General features: G+C 34.0%; 4 protein-coding genes across 6 annotated transcripts; 3 read left to right on the top strand and 1 right to left on the bottom strand.

Moving 5' to 3' along the window:
• Positions 1-435: 435 nt before the first annotated feature.
• LOC129874267 (DAG protein, chloroplastic) lies at positions 436-2,938 on the top strand. The gene is made up of 5 exons (XM_055949529.1): positions 436-880; positions 1,888-1,985; positions 2,085-2,150; positions 2,240-2,422; positions 2,642-2,938. The coding sequence occupies exons 1-4, from the start codon at positions 528-530 to the stop codon at positions 2,401-2,403; spliced, it is 681 nt and encodes a 226-aa protein (XP_055805504.1). The 5' UTR covers positions 436-527; the 3' UTR covers positions 2,404-2,422; positions 2,642-2,938.
• Positions 2,939-5,455: 2,517 nt separating this feature from the next.
• On the top strand, positions 5,456-6,962 carry LOC129873164 (uncharacterized). Its single transcript, XM_055948198.1, has one exon. The coding sequence runs from the start codon at positions 5,743-5,745 to the stop codon at positions 6,721-6,723; it is 981 nt and encodes a 326-aa protein (XP_055804173.1). The 5' UTR covers positions 5,456-5,742; the 3' UTR covers positions 6,724-6,962.
• A 9,633-nt stretch (positions 6,963-16,595) lies between these two features.
• Positions 16,596-17,765, top strand: LOC129873582 (uncharacterized). Of its 2 annotated transcripts, none has more exons than XM_055948703.1 (2): positions 16,596-17,115; positions 17,500-17,765. In XM_055948703.1, exons 1-2 carry the CDS (start codon positions 16,680-16,682, stop codon positions 17,547-17,549), a joined length of 486 nt encoding a protein of 161 aa, XP_055804678.1. In that variant the 5' UTR covers positions 16,596-16,679; the 3' UTR covers positions 17,550-17,765. The 2 variants fall into 2 exon arrangements, with proteins under 2 accessions (XP_055804678.1, XP_055804677.1); XM_055948702.1 differs by having other exon boundaries at positions 16,598-17,115; positions 17,491-17,765.
• A 2,662-nt stretch (positions 17,766-20,427) lies between these two features.
• Positions 20,428-21,816, bottom strand: LOC129874422 (transcription factor DYT1-like). 2 transcript variants are annotated; one of them, XM_055949713.1, is made up of 4 exons: positions 21,479-21,816; positions 21,201-21,377; positions 20,907-21,083; positions 20,428-20,762 (listed from the first exon to the last, which is right to left on the bottom strand). In XM_055949713.1, the coding sequence occupies exons 1-4, from the start codon at positions 21,701-21,703 to the stop codon at positions 20,688-20,690; spliced, it is 654 nt and encodes a 217-aa protein (XP_055805688.1). In that variant the 5' UTR covers positions 21,704-21,816; the 3' UTR covers positions 20,428-20,687. The 2 variants fall into 2 exon arrangements, with proteins under 2 accessions (XP_055805688.1, XP_055805687.1); XM_055949712.1 differs by having other exon boundaries at positions 20,883-21,083.
• Positions 21,817-22,929: the final 1,113 nt, after the last annotated feature.

Below are 22,929 nucleotides of genomic sequence, written 5' to 3' on the forward strand. Positions count from 1 at the left end.
ACTATTTTACTGTTAATTAGAGATCTCAAGTTTAAGTTTTGAATATGAAAAAAATCTCGATTTCAGGTTCGAGCCTCCGGTTGCAGAGAAAATCTTCCTTCCTTCCTCCTTGACACTAGATTTTGGAAGAAATATTCATTGTTGATCAATGAAACTATAAATATGAACTTTTAGCAATGTATTGTACTCCAAGTCTCCAACAAAGTGCCTTTTACCTTCTTGTGTACTCCAAGTTCTTCCTTTCATTCATTTTGCTTGCTTAATAGCTTTTTTTCCAATCAGAGAGAAAAAAATAACTTAACAAAAAAATGATTATATTCATTTTGTGATATCTTAATCTGTTTTTAAGTTCGATTCAGAATAAAGATATTTTCAAATAAAAAAACAGACGAAGAAAGTAAACAATGAAAAAATATAAGGGCCTCCAGTGAAAAGATATTTCTAAAGAGCAAAGAGGGATTCTAATGTAATAAGAAAATCCAAGCCAAATCCCCTTATCGCTTCATTTTCCCCTCTTACAGTGCGCCATGGCAGCTCTCAATCTTCCATCTCTTTCCAAAACCTTAAACCCTAACTCTCAATTCCAAAACCTCCCTAAAACCCCAACTTTTCTTCTCTCTCTTTCCTACCCTTTTTTCACCACCTCTCTTTCTTCAATTCCACCCGCAAAAAGTTCAAGATTCCCAGTTGTAAGAGCCATTTCTGATGGGGAATACTCTTCTAAGAGGAGCAGTAACAGTGACGAAAGGGAAACTATTATGTTGCCTGGATGTGATTATAACCACTGGCTTATTGTCATGGAGTTCCCCAAAGACCCTGCTCCTACTCGAGAACAAATGATTGATACCTATCTTGACACTCTTGCCACCGTTCTTGGCAGGTTAGTTTTGTAATATATTGTTATCTCTTGTTTTCATGGGCTTTAATTTTGGGGTTGAATAATTTGATGGGTTAATGACTGTTTGGTTAAATTTGTTGAATACTCGCATGAGTTATTGGAGTATTGCAGTGGAAGTTTTTAGCTTGGCAATTAGTTACTGAAGATATATGATTCTGAATATGTCTGATAATTTTCCTTGGTGACAGTATTCCAAGTTGTGTCCTTGGTGGTGATTTTAGTTACAGAATTATTACTTGTAAACTGTGAACAAACAGTGGCAGAGTAGTATTTTCATTAAATATGAAGAATACACACACAAAGGTGATTCAACATTTAATATATATATACATAAAATAATTGTAACCATGTATAAACAATGGGGGTTCTGATGAACCCTGGGCACTTACTAGCTCCACCCCTATGAACAAAGATGATATCTTTAGGTATAGATTTCCAAATTATGGACTTCAAAGATAGTTCATCCCTAGCACCTAAGGATGTGGTCTAGTGGTCAATTAAGTGGTTGAGAGCCTGAGGTCTTAAGTTCAAAATTCAGCAGGGACAAAAATAACACTAGGTGATTCTTACCATCTGTCCTAGTCTTGATGGATAGAGTTACCTGGTACAAGCTGCTGCTGGGTGGTGGCAGGTATCCCGTGAAATTAGTCGAGGTGCGCAAAAGCTGGCCGGACACCACGGTCATAAAAAAAAGAAAAGGATAGTCCATCCCAAGCACTTGAAGCTTCATTTTTTTATTTTTTTTTCATGAGGCATAATATTAATCTTGTGCTAATTAGTAAATCCAGTTTACTAGGTATACACAAGTTTCGGTTACTCCTGTAAAAGTACCATTGATTAAGAGGGTGGCAGAGTTGTTGATATTGACAAAGTAGTTACTGATAAAATTGGTAGGGATTTGTAACTATTTTAGTCAAGCACAATAGATTGTTTTCTTATTGAGCAGCAGAGTTCTTTTGTTTTGGCTTACTAATCAATTTTTTTATTAGTATGGAAGAGGCAAAGAAGAACATGTATGCCTTTAGTACTACCACTTACACTGGATTTCAGTGCACTGTATCTGAAGAAACATCAGAGAAATTTAAGGGTGAGTTCAAGCTTTTCTTATTTCAACATATGAGATGCTGGTCTTTCAGTGTTCTGGCAATGACTCGTTCATTTTGCTATTTGGATATTCATTTTGTAGGTCTACCTGGAGTTCTGTGGGTCCTTCCTGATTCTTATATAGATGTGAAGAACAAGGACTATGGAGGTGAAGTTTCTTAAGAAGTTTCTTCCTTTGAGCTCAATTTCACTTATGATTCTACAGCAAGATAACCTCTATGTGGTTTCTTCTTTCAGGAGATAAGTACATCAATGGAGAGATAATTCCTTGTCAGTATCCTACTTACCAACCCAAGCAGTCTAACAGAACAAGAAGCAAGAGTAAAGCATATGTAAGAAGAAGAGATGGTCCTCCGCCTGAACGAACAAGACAAGCAGCAGCTCCCGAGTCTTCCTCCTAAAACTTCAACGGTCCATTTTGTAAGTGCCTTAGTCTTTTTCTCGACATTCATTAAAGAAACAGAGAATTCACAGTTTTATCCCATTTGCTGTGGTTGGCATACAGTCAACCTTAATCACTTCTCATGCGGCTGAATGTTTTGAAATTTATTCTGTAGATAAACCATTCCCGTATTTCACTGTTTATTTAGTTGAGCCTAATAAGCTCATTCTGTTGCTAATCTTCTATCTTTTTTGCAGGATTTTATCTGATCTTAGAGTCGAATTCCCATTTGGAAATGCCAATATATCATTCATAGTCTCATATTGGTGGGCAATTTAACAAAGATATGCTGGTGCTTAAAGGTTAGATGAAAATACACTGCTGGTCTAGGAGTTTGGTGGACTGCACTTATTATTTTATCTTTCCTCTAGACTAGCTTCCTGGTTGCATTATTGAGAACGAGAAAGAAAGCTGTGTCAGTATGTAATTTTGATCAAGACCAGGTTATTCTATGTTCAAAGCTTGAATATGTAGGTGATGACTAATTATGCGTTTCTTCTGGTTCATATATCTTGACGCTTGCTATGCCTACAAATCAGATGATGCAGAATGATAGAAAGCTGCACCTTCTTGGAAGGATATTTACTTCTTAAAGTTAAAAGTAATATTCATTTAATGTAAATGCTGAATGAAGAAGCTTAAATGGGAGGAAATGCAGTTGAAACCTAAGAAATTATGGTTATTTGCATTATCACCTGCTAGTAAACTGCACAATGTCTCACAGGAATGACAAAAGGAGCAGCATAATGTTGTTCCTTTGAGTCGACTAGCTTTGTGTTCTTTTGCTGTCAATGCAAGTTAAATATGCTAAACGCCATAACACAGAGTACTCTTCCCACCAAGGTAGGCCGACAAGGCCACTGTATGAAGTTCCATCTTTTATACTGCACACTGCAAATTGGATGGTTAACTGACTAATGGTACAATTCCTGTAATTGAACGATATGTGCCTTGATCTCCAATAAGTGATTTAAAATATATGTTGTATAGGAAGTTGTGATATTGTCTTCTTCTGTTGCTTCCAACATTAATAATTTGATTGACCTATTTAATTTTAACCTCTCCTGAATACCCCTTTTGAATTTCTTGTATGTTGGCTACTTCTAAATGCATTCCTGTTGATTGGTATTTAGCTAGGTGAGCTCTGAACCTGGAGCTTGCCTGTGATTAGGGGTGTTCATGGTTCGGTTTGGGTCGGTTATTGATTAAAATCATAACCAAACCAATTTAATCGGTTATTAAATGTCTAAAACCATAACCAAACCAAGTAAAATAATAACCACGGGTTTGGTTATTGTCGGTTTGGTTCGGTTTGATTCGGTTATTCGGTTTATGACTAGCCGAGATAATTCAAATATTCTCTCTCTACATTCTTCAAATTCATATGAAGCTCTTTTTTCCTCACGACCCACAGAGGTTCAAAACAGAAAATGAAACAACTTAAACATTCGGGAAAAAAAAAGAAAACAACTTAAAATCAATTTAAAATTTGAAAAACTCCTTACAAACCTTCTCAAAATTTGACAATCTTATACTTGGGGTTGAGGAGTTGTGGTTGCTCTTGAGCCTTCACTGTCAGTCTATGACTGTGAGTCTGTGACTTTGTGAGAAACCAACGTGAGAGGAACAAAAATGTAAAAGGAAAACAGATACTAGGATTTTAAAGTTTTAACTTTTACTTTATGTTGCTGCCTGCTGCTCAAGTGCTTAGTGCTTATTAGAAATTTAGGATTTAGAATTTAGGATTTAAAATTGGGCTTGAGAGTTGGGCTAATGGGCTTGGATTGTTGGATTTGGACTTAGTGTTTATTAAAATTTATAATTGGGCTTGAGAGTTGGGTTTGGATTGTTGGGCCTCAAAAATAAGTATATTAATATTAAATTAATAATTAAAACGTATAAAATATCTTTAATTATTTATGAAAAACTAATATTATACATATAAATAATTATAAATTTTAAGTATATAATTATCGGTTTGGTTCGGTTATTTATTCGGTTATTTTTTTCTATAACCATAACCAAACCAAATATTATCGGTTATTCAAATTTAAAACCAAACCAAACCAAACCAAACTGAATGTCGGTTTTTTTATTCGGTTTGATTAAATTTTCGGTTTGGTTTTGGTTTTAACCAAAACTGTGAACAGCCCTATCTGTGATTCAGATGGTAATAAAACCTCTACCGTACAGCTTGAAATGGTGATTCACGTTGAAATTCAGTTGATTGTGTGCCCATCCCACTATCCTTCTCAACTAATATAGTACGCAAGGCTTTTGTATGTGACGAGATTCAAACCCGTAAAGTGCGTTTAACCAATACATCATGCGTTCTTACCATTGGATCAAAGTCTTGGGAAGGTTTGTCTTGAAGTACTCATATTCAACATGTGCGACTCAAGTGTTGATACTTCGAAAATTTTCTTCAAAATATCTTTTCACGAGGGTCCCCACTCCACCACGCTTCCACAGCAGGGAAATCTAGATATTTTTCATTTAAATTCATTTAGCTTTTCCATGTTTACTTTCAATTTTGAATCCCCCGGTGGTGAAAATTCTAATTTGGCAGCTATCTATATGTTACGTGATCAATACTTTGTATTTCTGTCCGGAGTGATAAAGTAGTTGTTATTCTGTACAAAGATCCCTCAAAATACTCGTAAAAGTAGTAGGTAGCAACAACAATTGATAGACACGTATTAGCTACTTGCCTACACATACAGACATTCAATACGTACCCGTAAAAAAATCGGTGCAACACAACGTGGCACTAAATATTACTTTCACTCTACCAACATGAGTTGTGGTGTAGTGGTGATACTGTTTCTTTCTTAATTAGATATTTCGGGTTCGAGCCTTGGGTATGAAAAAAATCTTGTTAGGAGTGTCACCCCTGAATAGGCCCTGCAGTGCACAATTCGAATTTAGTCGGGACTCCGGACATCGGGTGGAAAACCAAAAAAAAATATTACTTCACTCGGCCAGTAGCATTTCCATCTCTCTCCAGCAAGGTGAGGTGATCCATCAATTTCATTAATCATGTGAATTTGACATGTTTGTCTTTGTTCGTAGACTAAGTGCACAACAATCACACACTTTTCCTTTCTATCTTCTTATTTGCTTCCACTATAAAAGTATCACCCAAACCAACCACTGTACACTACCATGTTCTTTTCTTCTATATCAGTATCCATTTAGCATATACCTGAATTTGTCACCATATTCATGTGGATAAAACTATTTAGAGTTTTCAGAGAATTTCACATATAGTTGTTCTCAGAATTTGAAGGTACAATAGATGGCTTTCTATGGCTACAATGATGATGCTGGTGAGTACCATTGGACTCCTAATTTCAGTGTGTCTTATGATTATGATGCTTTTCCAATATCATATTCTTCCTATGGGCAAAGTACTAATTATAATTACTACTATACTACTCAAATACATCCAGAATTAAGTTACTCTGTACACAATTCTGTTGAGTCAAAACTTATCCAATATGAAAATGGTCCTAATTCATTGGAGACAAGAACCATAATTTCTTGTTATACAAAAGAACAGGATGACACTCAGTTTGATGAATATGATCCAACCCCTTATGATGGTGGCTTTGACATGGCTCAAACCTATGGCAAACCCCTTCTTCCCTCAAATGAAATATGTTATCCTCGTTCGATTCCTGAGTCTAATGGACTTCCCTTAGATGGTTTTGACTATGGATCAAATCATTCGCCCTATGTAAGCCACACCAATCAGCTAGAAAAACCCCAGGATCAAAACAAAGACATGGGTGTTAAAGATGAGCAAAAATCTTTATCTGGTGTGAAAGAAAAAGCCATTCTTGAAAAACCAATAGAACCTCCTCAACAAGATCAAGATTTTGTAGTTGGTAATGGAAAAACAGGGGAAAAACCCATTCTTGAAAAACCAGTAGAACCCCTTCAACAAGATCAAGATTTTGTAGTTGGAAATGGGAGTATAGGGGAATATGGATATGATTGTGGGAGACAATTGCAACAAATTCCATATGGTTCAGGTTTGGAATGTATGGATTTGTGTGAGAGCTTATTTGGTTACTGGCCCTGCATAGCTAAGGAAAACCAGAGAAGAAGAAATTGTAATTATGTAAATGTTGCTGAAGATAGCAGCAGCATTAATGAACAATGGAAATGTGCTGCAGATTATCTTTTTGGGAATCCCTATGGATATGGTGGTGATGGAAGAGATTGGGATTCTGTTTGTAGCAATCAAAGTTATTACTATCAGCAAAAGCCTTAATTTTATGAAGGATTGGTAAAGAAATACCTTACACTTCAAATAATAAGATGATTTTTAAAATACTTTCATGTATGTATCTAAGTATCTTGTTATAGTTAGGCTGTGCAGCTTCACCCTCCCCCCCCCCCCCCCCTTTTTTTTTTTTCTTTTTTGGTCATTATCATTATTGCCAATGTTTTTTTATTTCGCTGTGTAATTACTCTTTTGATCCCTCAATTATTAGTAACTTGCAATTTTAATACTGGCTAAACTGCATTAACCTTTAATTATTAGTATTATTTTGTGTGTTTTTGGCCCCTTAATTCCCTTTTATATGTTATATTTAGATTATTTTTTGAATGTTATCCTCAAAACATGAAGTAACAATACAAGTTTAACATATTAAATGGTTAATTAAATGAATTAACAATCAATAAATTATTAAGTTTGAGAAGATTCACAAATAGGAAGATTATAAGTGCTCATTTCAAATTTAAAGTTAAACGTGCTTAATCAGAATCACAAGAATCAAAATTTAATTGTGTTGATATTAGAGGCACTAAGAGCGCAAATCTTCCTTCATTTTATTTATCAAGATACGTTAAACTCTTAATTAAAAGGAAAGATCCTTTAAGAAAATCTATGACCAGACATGAGAATAACTAATATGAAACGTTAATAGGATAAAAAAAAAGACAGAAAATTCTAAACATAAAATATTTCGTGTTCACGCAGGAAAGGACAAGGAATCATAAAATATTCGATTAATCTTTATGTAGTGGTCTGAGAGCTGGAGCTCATAAGCTCACATCTTTACATAATTCAACTTTCGTGGAGCTACGTGTAGTTAGCAATTTTTAAACTCTAATCAAATAAAGGTGACTTAGAAAAGAAATCTTAATTCATTGTCCTACTATATATATAAATATATATATATATATATATATATGATATAATTTGGTGAAGATGATGAGATAATTTTTCTATATTTTATTCATGTACCTTTGATGTATATATACAAACCATGTGAATGAAAAAAAAAATAGTAAGTGAAATTTATATGGGCCCTTGTACACGTGTCCTAAATCTATTGGATAGTATATAACAAATTTCTAACTGGCTACTCATTTCTTTATCTGCAAATCACGTGACCTTGTTCTAGATATTTTTATTTTGCACAGCTATTCAATAATGATCCAACGTTCTAAATTCAATCCATCAAATAATAATTGGAGGGTGGATATGCACTACACGTGTCCCTTTCTATTCTAGAAAGGGTAAAAAGACAACTTTAGTTCAGCTTTGAAAAGACCAACATCACTTTGTGTTGTCTGAAAAAATAACTCTTCTCTTTCTTGACTCTTCTTTCTTTCTCGATTTAATTGATGCTGCCATTGGAATCGAAAAATCCATAGATGTAGATGTAGAGTTCTGATTCTGGTTGTCAACATCCCCCCTCAAGTTGGAGGGGAGAGATAAAACCCTGAACTTGCGCATTATATTCTGATGAGAAGCTCCGTTTAAAGGCTTGGTGAACAGATCGGCGATCTGTTTCTCCGATGGAACGAAAAGCAAAGAAATCATGCTAGATAGGTACTGCTGACGAACAAAATGGCAGTCAAGCTCTACATGTTTGGTTCTCTCGTGGAAGACGGGATTTCGTGCGATGTGAATCGCAGCTTGGCTGTCTAAATAGATCGGCACTGGCAGCGATGGAGAAATAGAGAAATCGGCAAAAAGGCGAATAAGCCATGTGAGCTCGGCGATGACTTGCGCATGGATCGATACTCGGCCTCCGCCGAAGAAAGTGAGATGGAAGCTTGTTTCTTGAATTTCCAAGAAATAGGTGAGCCTTCGAGTGTGATATAAAAACCACTCACTGATTGGCGTGAGTCCGAACAAGATGCCCAATCGGCATCACAAAATGCAAGGAGAGAAAAAGAAGGATGAGCAGACAAAAGAATTCCTTGTCTAGGGTCGAGCTGAAGATAACGGAGTACTCTGACTGCAACAAAAAAGTGAGAAAGGGATGTCCTTTGCATGACCTGGCTGAGCTTCAAAACTGCAAAAGCCAAATCCGATCGCGTATGAGTGAGGTAGTTTAACTTACCCACTAAATGCCTAAAAATAGTAGAATTCGTCATTACTGAATCAGCTTGGTCTCTTAATTTGATTGTAGGATCAAGTGGGAAAGACATACTAGGAAGATGGCTGCAATCAAACTCGTGTAACAATTTCATGGTAAATTTTTTTTGGCTGATAATAAAATCACGCGTGTCACTGATAATCTCTAATTCCTAGAAAATAATGAATGTCACCAAGATTTTTGATTCTGAATTCTGAGTGAAGAAAATTTGTGATATGAGCAATTTCCTGTTCATCACTTCATGTAATAAGGAATTCATTAACATAGACTGCTAAAATTGAGATGAGATCACCATTTTTCTTAAAAAATAAAGAATAATCATTTTGAGATGCTGAATATCCTTTGTAGTTTAATGCTCTAGCAAGCCGAGCATACCATTGTCGTGACGCTTGCTTTAACCCATACAAAGATCTTTTGAGAAGACAAACATGGTTAGGAGTACGTGGTGTAACCCCAGGCGGAAACTTCATAAAAACTTCTTCCTCTAGATTATCATGTAGAAAAGAATTGTTGACGTCCAATTGAGAAACTGATCAATTTTTCTTAATAGCTACTGCCAACAAACATCTGATGGTAGTCATCTTCACGACAGGGGAAAAAAATTTATTATAATCTATCCCTTGTCTTTGTATGTCCCCCCTGACCACCAATCTAGCTTTGAGCCTTTCAATGGACCCATCTAAGTTCTGTTTGACCTTGTATACCCATTTACAAGGGAGAGCCTTCTTTCCCAAAGGTAGTTCAACTACATCCTATTTATTGTTTAATTTAAGTGCCTCAATTTCTATATTCATAGCCTCCTTCTATCCAGGATGTGATAGAGCTTCTAAATAGGTAACATATTCAGATGGATAATGTGATGTGGGTTCTTTAGAAATTGCAAGAAGGGTGGAAGTGTGCTTGGGCAGACTAGGTGGTGTGGCAAAATAAAATTGAGTGAGATCAGTGAATAAAACATTAGTAGTAATGAAATCATCTAAATAGGATGGTCTATAACTGTTCCGTTCAGATCTTCTAGGTAGAGGAGGGTTGATGGTAGAAGAAGAAATGTTCTCGGGTGTATTAGAGTCCAAAACAAAAAAATGAAATAAAAAAAATCAACTGCTCCAATTTTATGAAGTCGCACCGGGAGCTAGTGCTTGCTATCTAAGAATTGCTCCATGGATCTCATCGGAAATGTTTGATGCTACCTGAAGGGGATTCACTGGATGAATCATTTGTTGTAGAGGGATTAGGGTCACTTGCTTGTTCATCAGAGTGTGAAAAAGAAAATGATTCTGGTAGATGATGTGAGGACTGGTCAGTAGGAAAATGATGTGTTGGTGTAGGCCGATTTGAGGCAAAAGAAAATATGTTTTCATGAAAATGCATATTCCGAGAGACAAAACCTTTCTTACTTTGTAAATTCAAAAGCTTGTAATCCTTTTGCTTTTGTGGATAACCCAGAAACACACACTCTACAGCTCCAGGATCAAATTTTTCTCTGCCTTGATACAAAGTAGAAGAGTGACATAAACAACCAAAACTTCTTAGGGATTGGTAACATGGCTTTTTGTGAAAAAGTATTTCATGAGGTGTTTTTCCTTTCAAAACACTAGATGGCAGCATGTTAATGAGATGTGTTGCGGTCAAAACACACTCTCCCCAATAAGACATAGGAACTTTAGATTGAAAAAAAAGACCCTTGGCTATTTTCAAAAGATGTTTGTGTTTTCTCTCTACAACCCCATTTTGTTGTGGAGTGGCAACACAGCTTCTCTGATGCAATATACCTAGTTCAGCTAAGTAAGATGCTTCTTGTGACCCTGATCCTAACTCCAAAGCATTATCAGACCTGATACACTTTACTTTTCTGTTGAATTGTCTTTCCACCATGGCAAGAAAACATTTTAAGATTGGAAAAGCATTACACTTAGTGCTAAGTAAAAATGTCCAAGTTCCTCTACTAAAATCATCAACTATGGTAAGAAAATACTTATATCCATTATAAGTGCACTGTCTATATGGTCCCCAGGTATCAATATAAATAAGATCAAAAAATTTTTTTGTCTTGATTGTACTGATAGAAAAAGATGATCTAGTTTGCCTAGCTTTAGGACAAATATCACACACAAAATCAGAAAGAGATGTTGAATTTATAAAATTAAAATGTTTGATTGCTGATCTGGGTAGGTGTCCCAGCCTAATGTGCCAAAGACTTACATCTGGAATATGAATAGCATTGATAAAAATAGGATTAGAAACTGAACTTGAAACAAAATGAGAATCATTCCTTTGTGATACAGGAATTTCATCTTTCTTAGGAGAAAAACTAAACTTAGAAACTGAAGGCTGTAATAAGTACAATCCTTCTTTGACATCACCAAAGCTTCTATCTTTCTCAGTAAAAGGTCATGCAAAATGCATGCAGTAGAAGTGAATAAAAGATTGCATTGAAACTGAAAATGCAATCTATTAACTGAGAGTAGATTATATTTGAAAGATGGCACATGAAGAACATTCTTTAGAGTCAGATCAGAGGAGATAGAAACAGTCCCTGTATGAGTAACAATTAACTTATATGAATTTGACAAACTCACACTTAGAAGAACAAGATGGGTTGTTAAGGAAGTAAACCAGGTAGAGTCAAAACACATATGCTCAAATGCACCTGAATCTATGATCCAGGTGCTAGAGTTAAAATCTGACAAATAAACCCTTGTGTATTTAAGAATAGTACCAGCTATTGCATTTGTATTTGGTGTTGTGGAGACACTGTTTTATCCCATTTGTTCGATTTACATCTGTGCAACTTCTGCCTTTTGTTCTCTACTTAGATGTTGCAAATTGCTGGTAGAATTCTGATATTGTGGTGCCTCCCTCTGATCATGTATCTCCTCATATACCAGTGCTGCATTTTCTCTGATTGAGTTTTGAGAGTTCTTTCCTTTGTTAAATTCAAAATCCTCTGGGAAATTATGTAATCTAAAACAATCATATATGACATGTCCAATCCTGTAGCAGTGTGTGCAGCTCACATTATGATTGAATTTTGCTCTCTTTTCCTTTTTCTTAAACTGGTTATTTCTGAATTTCTGTTGGTATGGTTGAGGAAGAAAACCAACAGGCCTTTGAATCTGCATCTGTCCGTAATCTTGATGTTGTGTTTGAGGATAAGGATTTGCCAATTTTTGTTCTTGGTATCCCTGATTTTTCTGAAAATTATTTTCACCTTTGAAAACTGAAAACCACCCCTTTATAGTTATTTTTTCCTTGGTTACTGACCATAAAAGAGGAAGATTCTGAAAATATATGACTATTCACATAGATTTTTCTTTGATTCTCATCTTGCAACAACAATGAATAAGCATGATTCATACTAGGCAAAGGGTTTATCATCAAAATATTACCCCTAGCATATGTATAAACATCATTCAAACCCATTAAGAACTGGATCAGTCTTTGATCTTGTATAGATTTAGTGATTTTTCTTTTTCCTTCACATGTACACACAGGTGCAAACTACATCACAATTTAAGGAATTTATTTTATCCCATAATCTTTTTAAATTTGTAAAATAACCTGATATATCTGAGTTTTCTTGTACCAAGGAACTCAGTTCTTTCTGAAGATGATATAGTTTTGCTCCATTTGATTTTCCAAATCTGCTTTCTAAACAGTCCCATAATTCCTTTGCAGTTTTAGAGTAGATTACACTGTCTTTGATTTCCTTAGATAATGAGTTAAGGAGCCAAGCAGTGACCATGTCATTGCAACAATACCACTGTGGATAATCATTTGAGGCAAGATCTGGTTCCTTGCATGTACCATTAATAAAATTCAATTTTCTTTTTGCAGAAAGGGCTATCAACACTGATTTCCTCCATCCTGAAGATCCTTTGTCATCAAATACAGTGTTGACAAGAGACATTCAAGGGCTAACAGCCTATGAATGTGCGCTTGTCGGAAATCATCTTCAATCTTCGACCACAGAAGGAAAAGGATATCGAATGATCACAAAGGATGAAGGTGGTATGGGTGATTCTGGTTGATCACATTATTATTATCATCCGTGATGCCTGAAGAAGAATTTTCCTCTGGCATGTTTGATTTAGGTTAAATGACACAGAAATATGTTTGTAGAAAATGGATCGAGCTTTCACTGCTCTGATACCATGATATAATTTGGTGAAGATGATGAGATAATTTTTCTATATTTTATTCATGTACCTTTGATGTATATATACAAACCATGTGAATGAAAATAAAAAAAAATAGTAAATGAAATTTATATTGGTCCTTGTACACATGTCCTAAATCTATTGGATAGTACATAACAAATTTATAACTGACTACTCATTTCTTTATCTGCAAATCACGTGACCTTGTTCTAGATATTTCCATTTTGCACAGCTATTCAATAATGATCCAACGTTCTAAATTCAATCCATCAAATAATAATTGGAGGGTGGATATGCACTACACGTGTCCCCTTCTAGAAAGGGTAAAGAGACAACTTTAGTTCAGCTTTGGAAAGATCAATATCACTTTGTGTTGTCTGAAAAAATAACTCTTCTCTTTCTTGACTCTTCTTTCTTTCTTGATTTAATCGATGCTGCCATCGGAATCGGAAAATCCATAGATGTAGATATAGAGTTCTGGTTCTGACTGTCAACAATATATACTAAAGAAAATGTAGTACGGGTTTGGATAATATGTAGTTGAAATAGAAGAAAGAAAAATTGAAGGGATACTTGCATTCTTCATCTCTCAATTATTAATAAATTCTAATTTTAATCCATATAATATTTGAATCACTGCATTAACCTTCAATTAACTGTAATGTGTGAGTTTGTTCCTTTATATAGAAAATATGTATTTTTAGATTATAATAACCGTACAACTTTAACATAACATATTGATATTGAACAGTACTTTTGCACTTAATCATTCGTTAAATTTGTAAAGATTTTGAATTAGAGATATAAAAAATGCACATATTAACTAATTGATGATTAAATGTGTTTAAAAAAAGTCACAAGGACCAAATCAAAATTTACTGATATTTGAAGGGCTAGCAATGCTAATGACCTAAAAAAGTATTTGAAGCTAACATAAATTTCACTTTATAAAGTTAAAAATGGGAGAAAAAACAATTATTTCAGTGGAAATACTTTTCAAACAAAATTTTCAATCCTTCACCGGTATTTTTAAGCACCGACGTTCAATATTTGTAAAATATTGTAATGACAAAAAATCAACATTTTAAATATCGAATTCCATAACAATATTGATATTTTATTATGCCCAAAACAGGGCCATTTGATTTTACCTGAAAATGCAAACCTTAAATTCGTTTCTTTCAAACTCAGGAGCTGTTAAACTTTATTTTATTTGACAAGTTCATGTTGTACTTTCTTTGACATAATCTCTTTGTCTTCCTTTGATAATTGCAGTGCAAGGCTTGCTGACCTGCCAATTAGACTACCACTTAAAGTTCATAGGAAAAATATTTTCGGAAAAACATGGAATAACAAATATTCTAATATATGAAACAATGGTTATTTTTGAAAAACAAGAACAATAATTTAAAATTCACCAAGTTTAATTTTCTTAACACATTCAAATTCAAGGATCAAATAAAGAAGGGCATATTTTTCATGATTCAATATTATTTGAATAACTCCACCTAGGTAAACTCGCTTACATGTCAATTTAAATTCAGACACAAAAAAGGAGAATTGTCGAGAATTAATCGAAAACAACTTCTCAAAAAATTCTGAGCGAAAACTCCTTTTCAAATAACTAGATATACACATTTTAAGAATAAGTAACTATTTTGTAATTAATAAATGATGGAATAGAGTGGAAAGCAAAGTGAGGTTTAAGACAAGCCCAAAGACATTCCAATCACTACATGCACGAAAAATAATTCGGCGAGGCATAAAAAGTCATAAAGTGGTTGCCTAGAATATCATTACAAATCATACTCTATCTTTTTTGTTAATTAAGATTATTAACCCACTTAAAAAGATATTTTTTATGCCCATGGTATTTCTTCTCTGTCCCATGCTTTGTCTTAATGCCCCGCGATTTAGGCTACTTTCTGCCTAAAATTCTCACTCTTCCCACCAAAAGAAGGATAAAAACGTTATAAATCGCTGTTACTATCTTGACTATTTTTATGAATTTACCTTATCTATATAACTACAAAAAAAAAGAAGAAGTTAAATCTACTCCTTAACTACTGAAAATACAATTTAAAATATAGTACTATATTTGATCCAATAATACTAGACCTCGAATTATTAGAAATAAGACAAAGTGTCCAGACAGATCACCTTATTAGTAAGTACACTTCATCTTAGCTAGTTCTGATAGAGAGCGTTTTATCCATCGAGGTTATACTTCTTACACGAATTTAAATCAGTCTAATTCCAAAATAAATAGTGCATCGGGTGGTAAAGAAAAAATTGACACTTTAAAAATATTTTTAACTATTGACTTGTTATACAGAAATAATGTGTTTGATCCAACTTTTTTACTAATGAAATGAATGAACCGCTGCTTTTCTTTTATTATTTCTATACGCATTGTAATTTCACTTACATTGAGGATTGACGTGAACAAGGATATGTAGTAGTTTATTTTATTTTATAGAAAATATGAAATGAAAGTTTAGAGAGAATAAGAATAAAAGAGAGAGATTCAAAGTAGGTGAAACCTCGTAGGTTCCGTCAAAAGAGATTTTGTATGAAAAGAACATATAGCAGTTTCTAACTTACTACTTGTGGCTGCTTCTCTTTCTGCCATGATTAGATATTACATTACCAACCTTTAACCTTAAGCCAATTGTCTGTCTCTCTGGTGTCTCCTATACTTCTGTCTTCTTATAATAAATAATAATAATACATGTTGCCTATTCTTCCCTTCCCCCTTTTGTACTGGTTGGCCCCATCTCACTTTCATTTTCCCTTTTCACAAAATGCATTATTACTCACCAAAATGACCATCAGAAGATTATGATATAATACTTCATATTTGTATTTTCCCCCCTCAAATACATGACTCTTTTGGAAGAACATACAGATACCAATTTGAAATGGTTAAACACAAACTCAATATATTTGTCGAACTTTATTTTTCTTTTTGGATAATAGAGAACTTGTTGTATTGGAATTCTAACATGCTTACTCCAATGAGCGAGGATCGGAATTCCTTTTTTGTATTCCACTATTGCAATATAAAAATAACTTCAATTATCTATTTATCAATACATCACCTTGTAAAAATGACATCTATAATGAATCTAAACTTTCAATTTAGCAATGCATTTAAAATAGAATGCAATCCATTGAACTGGAGGATGCTTAATTCACTAAACACCATAAAATTCAATGTATACTTGATTTGAAGTGCATGCACTATTATTTTCCCGCTGAAAAATGTTTAATGGCTATTTTCATTAATATGTTTATTGAATCAGTGAGAAAAGAAAAAATATTAATATTTTTATACGAAAAAATTAAGAAATATTTTAATAAAAATTTATTTTTCACCATATATTTTTTTAATGAACTAATTCGATGAAAAATGAATGAAAAAATAATATTCTATAACATAACTTTTTTTACTAGAAAAACCTTTGTTTCAATAGTGATGGAACTAATGAATGACCAAAGCATTGTGACCAAGAAGATATTTTGGTAAATGATTTTAGTGTTAAATCCGGGACAATATGGGGAATTAATGACACATAATTGAGTTTATGGCCCACCTTCTCACACCATAAACCTCGTTAAAATCGTCCCTTTTTTCATGCTCTCTTTGAACCAATTTTCACAAAATATCCATGGCCAACCTTGGCATCCTCCTGAGGATATACACACTTTTCGTATTTATCTTCCTCTTCTCTTTCACCATTTCTTCAACTTCAATCCATGACCTTCTCAGAAGCAGGGGACTCCCAGCTGGTCTATTCCCAAAAAATGCTGTAAAATCATACGATCTTGATGAAAATGGCCACCTACAAGTCTACTTGGATAGTCCATGTGTTGCAAAATTTGAGACAAGGGTGTTTTTTGATAGTGTTGTAAGAGCTAATCTTAGCTATGGTGGGTTAATTGGAGTTGAGGGTCTTTCTCAAGAAGAGCTTTTTCTTTGGTTACCAGTGAAAGACATCATAGTTTATGATCCTTCTTCTGGTCTCATCTTGTTTGACATTGGTCTTGCTCATAAACAAATGTCCCTTTCTCTATTTGAAGACCCACCTATTTGTAATCCTCAAGGTACCCTCTTTCATTTATTTTCTTGTTCTCTTAAAAAAAATCATTCTTGATTAATTTGTCATCTCAATTTCTCTGTTTTTCAAGAACCTATTTTTCACTTTCCCCTTTTAATCCTAGTTTTTCCCAAGAATTTCACTTTTCTATATTTACGTATATTAAACCACATAATTTTGAGGCCACAAGCAATGACGACAGAGTCAGGATTTTCAACAAAATACTTTGACCTTATTTATGCTCTTTATTTTTTAAATTCGATGACTAGACAAGCACCGTCCCATAAATTAGGATAGAGGGAGTATTACTAATTGTATTGGATCTGAAATTGTGCAACTAACAGAAGATGAATTTATAAAGCTTAAATTTCATAATATGTAGGAAATGCAGGTGAGTTAATGTTGAAGAAAGGAAGGAAGGAGTCTGGATTTCAGATATAAAAAAGCCTTTCTGTTTTGCTGGCTGTGTTCTTTGATTTTGGCTTTGGTTGATGAAGGCTTGAAGCTTCAACAAAAGAGATTTGCAATGAGATTCTCAATTAGGTGCTTGTAGGGTTGTATAAAGTGGAAACTAACAGTATAAAGTTTTGGAAAGAGAAACTGAGCAAAATTTTGGATTCTTCTTTTATAATAATTTTTGCCTCTTGAAAATTGATACTACTACATGAGTTATGAATTGCCAAAAGCAGAGAAATATCGTGTGAGCATATTTCAGTTTTTCCGCCCACTCCTAAATTAAATTATACTTCCTAGTCAAATCATTACCTGCTCTGTCTGCCATAAACTTTATTAAATCCTGGACTCAAAAATAACACATACTATAACAAGAATAATCAAACAATGACATGAATCGCCATACTCAAATTAATTTGGTCATATATAGCTAAGAAAATAGCATAACGTGCCATGTGAACCTAGGCGGATGTAGCTTTCGGCAGCCAGATAGGATACTATAATTATAATTAGTCGTGGAATCAAAAAAATTGAATAATTTTATATATATAAAAAATCAATGAAAGAGATTCAATGGAATCCTCTTCCTTAGTTGTTGCTCTGCCACCCATTGCATTATAGTGGAATTAAATAGAGATATGATAGAAAATTCAAAAGAATATATATTAAATTCACACTTAAAATCGAGAGACTATCTATTTGAGAATGAGGCATAATTATTATATTCTTGTGGTTGACACCAAAAAGTATTGGTAATAGTATATTCAATACACTAATTTAAAATCTTGAATCCATCTTTAATCATGTCAACAATATATTCCAACTTCCAATTTATATGTCAGGAATTGGAGTAGGATGGTCAAACTAAATTGATTCATGGTCCAAGCAAGGTATGGTCAAAGATAAAATTACATGTTAATTACGTGGTAACTCTAACTCATGGTTATTGTGCGTTGCTAGAGAGATGTGAATTACCCGTACGTTAGACATAATATTACTTGTAACTGGGGGTAGGGTCACGCTAATGTTTTGTACACAGGAAAAGAGAAATTAATTAAAATCTGTACCATCAGTTTAATTTTATCCATTTCTGCAGCAATGTGCATGAAGAGGTTTTTTTTTTTTGCGTTGCTGTAATTGCATGACCTTATTATATCAATTATTATTATTATTATTATGTGGGACACAAAGATTTGTGATCTTTAAGCTTGAAAAGACCAGGGTGGGTCTGTAGATCCATGTGTTAATATCAATTTGAGACTTTCCAGCAACTTGATTTGGGGTCCACAAGTTTGGTCAGATAATTAATTTTGATTGAATATGAAATTTGTTATGGAAGATTGTACTGATAAGTAATTATCATAATGGATTATTATTAAGCTTCTTGAAGAAAAAAGACAAAAGATCCTCCCTTAAATCGGGTTTATATATATGCTATTGATTCATAATAATGTAGGTGGTTAGAATGGTATCAAGTTTGTTCTGCACTCTCTTTTCAGCTTCCTATTTTTTGTCCTCTATCTACAAATACACAATTTCCATTATTCAAGTTTTGGATCCTTTGCTGGTGGTTAAGTACTCTTTTGTCCCTTGGCCTTAGTAGGGGCGGATCTAATGAAGGTCCTACGTGTTCATCTGAATTCAATTATTTTGACTTAAACTTGTATATATGTTACGAAAAAATCATTAAATAAGTACAAAATAATAGATTTCGAACTCAGTAAATCAGAGTGGACATGAGAGAATTTCGAATGTGATTTAAATGCTACTAGCTAGCTAATGCATATAATTTCATTATTCAGCCATATAATGAGCAAAATCTTGTTATATATGTGAGTAGATGCATGCATCTTTCAGATTTGAACCCTGTGTGTGCATATATTTGAAATGGAAACCAAAAGGATTACAAAATTTAAAATGCTGTTCCTCAGCCCTGACTATGTTGGTTTCTTCTTCGTGTGACTCGAATGTAACAAAAAATGGAAGCAATAAGAGCAGTAGCAAAGCCGCCAAGGATCAAGTCTCCACCAGCCATTGACTTGTTGAAAGAGTGATGAGTCCTTATATGTGTAACTGCTGGAGCTTGATCACCCCTTCCTCTGTCCATTCCTTTTTCAGACGGCGCTGGACTTGGGACTAATGTCAAAGTGTCTAATTTTCTAAGCGCGCTAGCATTTTGCATAAGCAAGTTTACCTGAGCTAAAGCTAGGCAAATGAGGAGAAACCTAAGCCTAGCCATAGAAAAATATGAATATTGCTCCAATTGTGCACGCGTTTAGTCCTATTAATATAGACTTGAGAGAGTCTTTTTCGTGTTAATACTATAAGAAGTGTAGGTACACTTTCCATGGTTTTAATTTTGAAGATTTGACGTCTGATTTGTTTTTTCAAGTAGTCTTTTTTTTTTTTTTTTGGATTCTTGGACCTGTTGGAAAAAAGTTTTAACAAGGGCGGGCGATGCTTGAGGCAGGTTTATTTAAGGTAGTTCTTTGAGGACGACAATGGTCAAAGAACAGAGAAAAAAACAAGAAAGACAGTAAAACAAATGTCTTGCTGTATTATAGGTAGGACGTTTGCCATAAATTTCACTCTTCACACGTCTAATATTGGTGTTTGTTCAATATCTTATTCAAACAGAAAGGACACTCAATGTGCTGGCTTTATTATTTAACTGTTTCTTCATGAGCTGGAAGTGACCAAAAATGTGGAGTACTTGTTCAATGCTCCTATAGAGAAGCCAAAAAGTTTGGAATCTGGATCCCACCATGAAAGATTCAAGTTAAAAATCATATTCTATTTCAAAGTTTGCCTCAGTTGAATTAAGTCAAACTTGACTGCATGAAGTGCTATAGAATTAAGAATAAGGAAAAAGTAATTAGCAACATATGATATGTTGCTTCATCAATATTTGAAAGAAAAAACAAGAGTTAACACAAGCTCTTTTCAGACAATTTGGATACAATATTTGGAAAACATGATTGAATCCTTTTTGACACCATAACTAAAAATTAGAGGTACTCTGGCATTTCTTCAAGAATTTTAAATTCCTCTTAGGATATAATGTAGGTAATAGAGTACTACAATGAGACTAAAGCTATTAGACTAATTAGGGACTCAATGCTGGTGCTAGTAGATTCCGTGGATGATCTCCAGCAAGATCTCTCTGATTTGATTAGCTTCAGTTAGTCCACCACGAACCACCTGAAATACATCGAAAGATTTAACAAATTGTCTATGTTCTTATATTGCAGCACACACAGTACAAGGTGCTAAGCAAGATCTCCTTTTAGTACTATTACAAATATTGATAAAAAAGCTTACTTTTTTAACATATGTCTCTCCTACCTCCACAGATGAAGTAACAAGAAGAGCTCCTTTAGAGGCAGTGGCACTGGTGTCATTAAGATCAAATCCAAGAACATTCATTGCCTCCATCAGTTTAGTAAATCCACCTCTTTTCTTTTGGCAGACTATTTTTATCCAAAGCTTAGTTGGACCAATCTGAGCCACTTGAACTTCAGGCTGTTTTAGAAGGGAAAAAAAATGTTGTTTTACTGTCAGATTGTATATTAGAAAATTACCTTTTAACTTAAGAATATCAAAGATTGTAACTTTGGTTGTATACATAAAGTTACCTACCTCTATGCCCCATTTTCCCATCTCCTCTGCATTATCGATAATCTCTTCATTTTTTGTCTCCAATTCCTCCCCGTTAGTTGCCTCCATTTCAAGAAGCTGCTCACTTAGGTTGTCCACATTCATTTGTAGCTCCCTAATGTAGGTGATGGCATCAGTGATTATGGTTTCTTTTGTCATCTGAAATAAGACAAGAATTTAAAGTTTTTTTTAGATAAAAAATGGTTAAAAATTCATTCTTTAGGAAATTATGTAAAGAATGAAGGGTTTTGATTCATTGCATTTGTTATGTTTGGGACTAATGAGCGCAATTGAAGAAGCCTTTCACTAAGTTTTTGACGCCTATTTCTCTCAGCCTTTAGGTTCTTGGATTTGTATTCTTTAACTTCACCATCAATTTGCTTCCTTTTATCTGTTCTCCTTCTTACTTCCCTTTCTTCAGATTGGTGTGAATTGTCAAATGGGGTTTTGGGGAATTCCATTTTAGCACACCTAATTACTATCATTTAAAAGAGAATATTTATAGTATGTTAAAATGGATTCCTAAATTAGAAAAGAAATCTAAAGAGGGAGAGTATAGGTTCTATTGATTAATATGTTGAGTGCAGCTAAAAGAAGAGGCAGTACTGCACTGGTTTTTGTTGTAGGCAGGGGATAGGTTTATATAGGTGCTCCTCACAACAGAAACATTTCTTGGTGGTGGGAATCTTCTTGTTGCAGTTTGTTGGGCATTTCCTAATTGATCACAATGTACTTGGGGTGTTTTGGAAGGACTCATTTTTGGCATGAGAAAGAGAGTGTGTGTGTAGAGTTTATAGGTTCAGGCACTAAAGCCCTTTTCAGTTTTGGTCTAATTACACTTCTCACTATTCATGTTGTTATGCAGAAAGAGATGAATTTAAAAGAGAATAATGGTCAGTGAAGATTCATATACCCTGACTTCAACTTGTTTTTAGACTAAGGCAAGTAGCAGTTGTTATGTTGACAGTCTAACTAGTATGCATATAACATAACAATGAGTGAATGGGAAAGGTAATGTATATATTGTCAACCAACTATGCCTCAATCCCAAATAGTTGGAATTGGTTATATACCCTCATAGTTTGATTGCTTACGCCTAGTTCTCAACTTACTACAACCCTCCTCAGTTATGAGGACTCATAATAGGCAATAAGGTTAAGGAGTGACAGCCACCAGGAAAAAAAAAAGAAAAACAAAGAAGAATAGAAGTGGGGTAATATTCTTGTTAGTTATGTTTGTGACTACTTTGTGGTTGTTACTAGTACTACTGGCATTAGAAAGTACAAATGAGTGACTAGAGCTGTTTTAAGCAGGAATTTTGTTCTCCTTTCACTTTTTTCTTACACCTGACAGGAATAATTTCATTTTGAGTACAACTTCATTTCGTAGAGCATTATAGAAAGAGTTTATGGTATTCCAAGCATGTGTTTTATACTTTAACCAGTCAAAAAATAAAAAAAATGTAGAATAATAATATACCTAATGTAGTCTTAGAAGTGGGGTCTAAGAAAAATGATGAGTACAGACTCTTATCTAAATAAATAACCGGAGATAAGATTGATAAGTTATTTTAATTGTAAAAATATTTTTTCCACAAAATAGCCGTATGTGTAAGTGCACACTGTCCGTCTTGTCTAAAAGAGCGAAATTAAATACAAGAGCATAACGCTATTGCAAAAGTATGATGGAACAACTTATAACTGCTGGTATG

This window comes from Solanum dulcamara, chromosome 11, assembly GCF_947179165.1.
Source record: "Solanum dulcamara chromosome 11, daSolDulc1.2, whole genome shotgun sequence".
In the NCBI taxonomy this organism is placed as follows: Eukaryota; Viridiplantae; Streptophyta; class Magnoliopsida; order Solanales; family Solanaceae; genus Solanum; species Solanum dulcamara.